Here is an 8,267-nt window from a genome sequence, read left to right on the forward strand (position 1 = left end):
ACCTGAATAATTTTATCCATCACTTTTTATATCCATTTTATTCAACAGATTTCTTTGCGTGTCTCTGTAATCCATGGGAGTTTGGGGAGTGGTGATCCAGGAGACATCTCACAGATACAATCCAATCTAGAATCTCAGCTGCTTTATGATTCCAAGCTGTGACTACAAGGCTACATAGTTGCTGCTACCATTCAGATAGGTCCTGCCTTTTTGCAGAGGGACAGCCTTTTTTATAGGATTTATTGGGATTTTTTTATTTTAAAACAAGCAAAAACATACATATAACATTAAAAAATCACCAATTACATATATATTTAGCATGTCGTTTGGTCACAAACATTTGTGAAATACCACTTTCACTTATGTATAAAACCAATGGTTTTCAACCCAATATACATTAATACATTGATTATCATTGTAAATCATATATTCAGTTTACTCTTATAATTTCTTCCTTTTAAACATGAATTCTAAAGATTAAATACATATGTATACTAACTATCTGTTACATCATTGTGAATGTTTAATAATAACATATTTTTATGGCATAATCTTATTCTGGTATTTCTTTCAATATATATATTTTGTGTCACAACCCCTGGTATGCCCAAATATGGGAGGGAGCATACTGCTTCCTTTCTCTGTCTATCTGCTCACCCTAGGAGATCATCCAGACAGAAAGCCATTATTTTTACTGTTGCCTTTGTTACATTTGTGTTGCATTTTTGTGCTGATAAATAAATAAAGTCTCCCTTCATATATAGTTAACCAACATTTTATATTTGGGTATAATTACTTTCAATTATATGTAAAATCATCAAATGTATATAAATACATCTTTATCATTGTATCTCATATATTCAAACTACAATTATTATTTCTTCATTTTAAACAAAATATTCTTATTCAATGTATGTATGTATGTATGTATGTATGTATGTATGTATGTATGTATTTAGTGTCAAAGGAGGAGAATTATGGCTTAGTGGCTACAGCACAGGTTCTAATCCCAGTAAGGGTATGGCTAGCTGATGAGAGCGAAATAGCTTGAAATAGATCTATACTAGTCTCCCTTTATTTATTTATCAGCACGGATAATGGATGGTCTCTTGTGATGAGCTGATGGACAGAGATGGAAGTAGTGATCTTCCTCCCATATTTGGGAGGATATATATATATTCCATTACTTTGTTATAAATCTATAGGATCTATATATTCAATTCATATATATATACCAATATATACCAATATTCCATTACATTGTTATAAATCTATAAAATCTATATAGAAGTAATACATCTTCATTGTATCTCTTATCACATTCTATTATTACAATTTAAAATAATGGTAGTTGTATCCATTGATAAAACAAATCCCAAATCTTATACAATTGTTCATCTTCTTGTTCTCTGATTTCAAATGTCAATTTACTCATTTCAGCACATTCCATTGTTTTTCGAACAACTTCTACCTGCGTTGGTATTTTTTCATTTTTCCAATTTTTTTGCAAATACAATTCTGGCTGCCATTAAAATATTTATGATCAAATATTTCAAGTCTTTATTGTATGTATCTGGTATAATACCCAATAAAAGAGTCTCTGATTTAAAATCTATGCATTTCTGTGTTATTTTTTCCAACCACATGTGAATTTTAGTCCAATACCATTTAGCTTCTGTGCAAGTCCACCACATATGGTAGTATGATCCCGAAATGATGACATTTCCAAAAGTTTTCCAATTTGTTTTTGGACATTCTTGCTATTCTAGTTGGGGGTAAGTGCCACCTGTAAAACATCTTATACAAATTTTCCTTATAAGCTGTTGATATTGTCATTTTATAATTTTATAATTTTGGGACCAAAATTTCTCCCATTAGTTCAATCCTGTGTCCAAATTTTCCCCCCAAGCTATCATCAGTTCTTTAACATGTTCTTCTTTTAGCTTTACCTCTAGTAAATGTCCATATAGTTTTTTAATTACTTTTTCAGCAGTACCTGCCAACATTTTATCTAACTCAGTTTTTTTATCATAAAACCTTCCATTTTGCAGTCTTTGTCATATCTAGATTGTATTTGCACATATGAAAACAAATTCATTTTTATTCCTCCCTGTTTCAGCTCTGATTTGAGTTTACCTTCTGCATTCTAACCTTTTGTTCCTTTTTGTATATTATTTGATATGAAAAAGCTTCAATAGTTGATAGCCAGACTGGTATTTTTAAGTAATATTGCTTATTAATCTTCTCCCAATTCAAAAACAAAACCTTAAGTAATGTCTTCTGAAATAACCCTGTGTTTTAGTACCTTTATACCATAAAAAAGCATGCCATCCCAACAATAAGCCATGTCCTTCTAAAGTCAATAATCTAGAATTCCTTAGTGTTATCCACTCCTTAACCCACATCAAGCGAGATATAATTCCCAATTGAGTAGGCCCATGCCTCCACTTGATCTAGAATCTTGTAATGACTTTAATTTTATTCTTGCTTTTCCTCCCTGCCAAATGAACTTCAATACTATTTTATTTAATTTGTCAAAAAAAAATCCCTAGTCTAAATGGAATTGTCTGGAACAGATATAAAATTCTAGGTAAAATTTTTGTTTTGATAGTAGAAATTCTCCCTTTCATTGATAATTGTAAATTTTCCCATTTCATTAGATCAGACACAATCTGTTGCTTAAGTTTATAATAATTATTCTCTTTAAGAGTGCTATATCTTGCAGTTAAATATATCCCTAAATATTTAACTTTGTTTGTAACTTGGATCTCCAATGCTTCTGCCAATTCTTCCTTTTCTTTCAACATTATATTCTTTGAGTGGGACAGAGCTCAAGAGTACTGTAGATTTATTCTATTTAACCCATACAAGAATTTGAATTATTAATAGCCAGTGCAAATTGGTATCAGTCAAAGGACTACAATAGGAGCTGTACTTAAGTCTCTTTCAGGGACATAGAAACTGATGATGATCACCATCCAGATTTGTGATGCATACATTTGACCCTGCCCTCAGGCTCAGTCTGGTCATTTCCTTCAGTTCTTTCCCAATGAGGCAACACATATGGAGAGCCTTGTCGTTGACTAATAATCTGATATTCATTAACAATATCTGAAGATCTAGGCATCAAATGATGTGTGTAATTAACTGGTATTGTCAAGCCAGCTTCCCTCAGCAACCAAGAAAGAAACCACTTAATTCAATTTCGCAGAATTAGGAGTACTTTTACTGGTTATGAAAAGATAGCAGCTAAGCAAAGCAAGATCTGAGGCAAAAGCACACGAAATCATACATATCAATATGTGACCCAACCCCCTCCCCCTGGTAACCCCATCCCACAGTCCAATCTGCAAATCTCTTAGGTGTCATGTGAGTTCCACCTTCAAAAAGCATCATCAGGTTGGTATGCAGGATGGTTGGCCTTGACCACACCAAGCACTATCTCCAGATGCGCAGTAGATGGTGAGAACAAAATTCCCTTTGTAGAATCCCTCCTGTACTTAAAACTTCCCTTCCCAAATACCAACCCTCACTCCCCATTTCAATGGCAGATGAAAGCAAATAACGAAACAGAGGCTGACAGGTATATTCATACCAGCAGAACACCATAAAGGAAAAATTGTGGTGAATTAAAAATAATATAATGTGTACAATATTTCAAATACAGTGGTATCTTGATACTCAAATACTTTGAAGCTCATTGAATTTGGTGCTCAATGTATTCTGACATGAAATTTTGTCCCAGTACTCATCTTTTGTATGGTACTTGATAAACAAGCTAGACTCACTACACTATTCCTTATGGGAAAAATTGCTTGATTCTCATAGCTTTTGGTACTTATCATACCTTCTGGAATCAACTAATGCTGTGTACCCAGGTACCTATAAGAGATGACCATGCAGAGCCCCAGAGAGAGGACAGGTGTGGACATCAATCATGAGTCCCCTAAGACCCACAAGAGATCTAAGTCCAGCCTACCTTGAGTTCCTTAAAGTCTTTTCTACCATCAATTTGCTTGGCCCATTAGAGGTTCAGATTCTTGTAAGGAGCATTAGCTTACAATAAATCTTTATAATCATTTGAACCACCTGGACTTTCTGATTTCCCTGGTACTTGACAATACCATTGTATTCAGTGCTAAAGATTAAGATTTACTGAGATTTGTTAATATAGAAATGAGCTTCAGAAACTGTCAAATCAATTTAAGGAGGAAGTAGGAAAGCCTATAGTTATGAAAATGTAAATTTCTAATATGAAATTCCTATTATCTAGGTAACATTCATCAGACTTTGGCTTATTTTATAAAAACTATGAATTTGTTAAAAATGGCCAGTATATAATTAGATTTATCTCCATTATGTAATGGAAATATTTTATTTAACTTATTAACTATGTTGTTTTTTATGCTTGAATGAAGTATCATCACATTATACTAAGGAGGAGAAGAGAAGGAGGAGGAAGGGGAGGAGGAGGAGGAAGAGAAGGAGGAAACAATTTAAAATCATTTTTTATATATTTTTGAAATGAACTACCTGCATGCATCATATCACCACCAGATATAAAACTAGAGATACTCAGTGGTGACTCTGAAAGGTCAAGCTATTACTTTCCACAAAAAATATTTAAAAAATATAAAAAAATAAAGAGTTCTTATTAAATGGCCAAATGCTCTACTTTCACATTTTGGTTCCCTATTTTGTCCCTGAAGATATAAAATCATTACTTTTATAATGTTTAATTTACTTATCTTGATGTATTTAGATGATTTATTTTTTTATAGAAAAAAGGAAAATTCTTTTTTTCACATTATTATATGATATAAATTATGATGTTGATTGTTTTTAAAGGAAATGTTCTATAACACTTTGCATGAATACAAATCTTCGGCTGAATACGTATTTTCTTCAACACAAGGTTGGCCATTTACCAGTACTCCTTCATAAATATTGTTTATACAGATCAAGTATTTTCTATATTAAATCCACAAGCTAAGTTTCTTAAGTAATTTCAAAGAGAATATACATGAAAGCAATTATGATTCTTGCTTTTTTTGCATGCAAGTACATATCTTATTTTTTTACTTAATAGTATTACTAGATAGATATTCAGATTTAATTGATGGGAATGGTATAGTTAAAATGCATCTGTTACATAAAAAAAGAAATTAAGCAAGCCAATATAAAATTTATATTTAGATCAATTTATATATAGGCAGGAACGTTACCATTCTATACATTTCTATAATTTTTACAATAAAATATGTAATATAAATAATAATGAATGGAGGCATTTCTCCTTTAAAGGAATAGGAGTATGAAATTTAACAGTACAATTAGCATTATGCTGTATTTTTTATGTTTCACTAAGATTTTACGCTAGTTGCTGGTCTGAGAAAATGAAATTCTTTACCTAAATTAAGGTTTAAGGTTATAAGTTGCTCAATGTTGTATTAATAAAATAACTTAAAACATTTATTAGGTCAGGTAATAGAAAAAATCTTGAAGAAAAGATTCCAGAATGCCATTTTAAGTTCCTTGTTCCTCATGCTGTAGATCAAAGGATTCATGATTGGTGGCACCACACAGTAAAATGTTGAAATCAGGATGTCTGATGTTGATGGAAAGCTGGATGTGGGTTTCAGGTATGCAAAATTACCACTTACCAGAAACAGACAAATCACTAGGAGATGAGGTAAGCAAGTAGAGAAAGCCTTTTGTTTCCCTTGGGTAGATGGGATTTGCAAAACTGCTTTAAAAATCCTTCCATATGAAAACACAATTAGAACAAAAAGAATGAATGCTAAACAGGAACCCAAGATGAGTGTCCATTCTTCTGCGACATAAGAGGTAGAACAAGATATCTTGAGCAGTTGAGGGATTTCACAGAAGAACTGATTGATGATTCTAGAACAGAACTTTACAGAAAAGAAATTTCCTGTATGGAGCATAGAATAAGACAGGCCACCCATCCAGACACTGGTTGCCATTTGGATACAGGCTTTTTTGCTCATTATAGTCTCATAATGCAGTGGATTGCAGATGGCTACATAACGATCATAGGCCATGACACACAGGAGAAAGAAGTGAGACATCATAAAGAAAACAAGGAAGAAAACCTGGCAGAGACATCCGGAGTAAGAAATGGCTTCCGTGTTCATCAAAGAATTCAGCATTGATTTGGGAACTGTGACAGAAATGGAGCCAAGATCTTGCAAGGATAGATTGACTAGAAAAAAGTACATGGGTGAATGGAGTTGATGGCTATAAACAATGACAGTGATGATGATGACATTTTCAATAAGTGCTACCAAATAAATTATTAAAAAAAGAACAATATGGACTATCCATAGCTCCTTAGTATCAGGGAATCCATGCAGAATGAATTCACTGACTCCAGATTCATTTTCCATTTGGCTTTTTAGGCTTCAGAGCTTCTAAAGGGAGAGCAATCTTCACACTATTTTCTCATGTACCTGTGGCAATATTCAATGCTTTTCAAAGAATTTATTTTGATGTTACAGTGGTAGATATGAAAAGTTTTACGTATGGAATGCTTATAATTATCCTCGGGGGGTGGGCCATTTCTCAGGAGCCTTGTTTACTTCTGAAGTCATGTAGGTGTTGGAAAATGTGATTAGAGCTATGTTCATTCTGCCTTTAATGTGGTGGTGGGGATGTCAGTAAATAATTTATCAAAGAGGCACATGGGAAAGTCGTTCTGTAGTGGAAGGCTGCTATTCTACCCACTGCTGTTCTGCCACCTTCTACTCCTATGCTACTCCTTGCTGCTCCCACCACTGCACCACCTCTCCCACCACTACTTTGCTGCCCCACCCTGCCTCTATTCCCTCTCCACTGTCCCCCACACCTGCCTCTGCCATCATAGGGTAGACAGGGACAAGTAAAGGGCCAGATGTGATCCAAGGCTCATAAAATACATGAATATGCTTTAAGCTATAGAGCAGATATTGTACTCATCTTCCAGACTGCTTTGACTGTAGCATCAGATAATTTCTGGGCTGACTCCTGTATTAAAACTAAAGTATCTTTGACAAATGCATAATTGTTTTTTTCCCCTTCTACCCCCCCACCCCTTTCGGGCTAAGTAATTCCGAGTTGCATTTAAAACGATCTGGTACAGACTGTACAAATAGCTCAGATGTAAGAAAATATATAGAGAGAAATGTGAAACAATCATCCAGGTAACAATCATCCAATCTTGGCATATCTTTAAAAAAAACCTTAAAAATGTTAAAAATGTTTACTATTTGGTTAAAAGTACAATTATTAAGCAAATGTATTTTGTTTACATTATAAACATATTATTATTATACACTTTATTCATTAAACATGAAACTCACCCAACTGACCATTCAAAAATGCATTACAAATACCAGTGACTGGTGCTAATGGTTTTCTGCCAGCATCCTAGATATCAACCAAGTACCTTCTTAAAATGTAAGATATTCCGAGTAGCACAGTTTTTTGCAGTTCTGCTGGTGTTATTGCAGGAAGCTTCAATTTGTTGATGTATCTTGTAAAAATTTTTGGACATGATGCCAAATGCCCCAATGACAATGGGTATCACTGTTAAATGCCTCATCCATAGCAGTGTAGTTTCGATGCTCAGGTCGCAATACTTCATTATTTTTTCTTGTTCTTTTTCTTCAACTCTGGTATCTCCAAGAACAGCAATATCAGTAAACTGTACACTTCAGCCCATGATATCTGGTGTGTTGTGCTCCAAATGACGATCCATTTGTATTCACAAGTCCCACAAAATCTTCACCTTCTCATTTTCTGTAACGTTTTCCATTTTATGTTCCCATGACTTTCTGGATACAGATTAATCATATTTTTTTACATAATGACCAGTGGATTAATTTAGCAACTCAGTGACATTTATTTTGCTGCATTCATATATTAAATGTGAAACAGTCTTGACTTTGTTATTGCAAAGTTGGCAGTTTGGGTTGTCAGTGGATTTTTGTATTTTTGCTTTCATGGCATTAGTTTGTAGTGATTGTTCTTGAGCAGCCAGTATTAAATCTTCCATTTATTTCTTGATAGTTCCCATCTTAAGCCATGTCCATGTCAAGTTGTCATGACATTTTCCTTCAAGTTTTTCAAGTTCTGTCCATGCAAAACTTTGGTTTTCCATCTATTTAATCTGTCATCCAGCTGTTTTTCCTTATATTCTGCCTTTGTTTCTGTTGTTTTTATGCTGTTCTCTGTTTTCACAGCCTGCAGCATTTTTTATGTACTTT

General features: G+C 33.6%; 1 protein-coding gene across 1 annotated transcript; it reads right to left on the bottom strand.

Annotated features, from left to right (window-relative positions):
- Nucleotides 1–5,480: 5,480 nt before the first annotated feature.
- Nucleotides 5,481–6,410, bottom strand: LOC116521473 (olfactory receptor 14A16-like). The gene has a single exon (XM_032236141.1). The coding sequence runs from the start codon at nucleotides 6,408–6,410 to the stop codon at nucleotides 5,481–5,483; it is 930 nt and encodes a 309-aa protein (XP_032092032.1).
- Nucleotides 6,411–8,267: the final 1,857 nt, after the last annotated feature.

The sequence above is a fragment of the Thamnophis elegans genome, chromosome Z, assembly GCF_009769535.1.
Source record: "Thamnophis elegans isolate rThaEle1 chromosome Z, rThaEle1.pri, whole genome shotgun sequence".
NCBI classification, from domain to species: domain Eukaryota; kingdom Metazoa; phylum Chordata; class Lepidosauria; order Squamata; family Colubridae; genus Thamnophis; species Thamnophis elegans.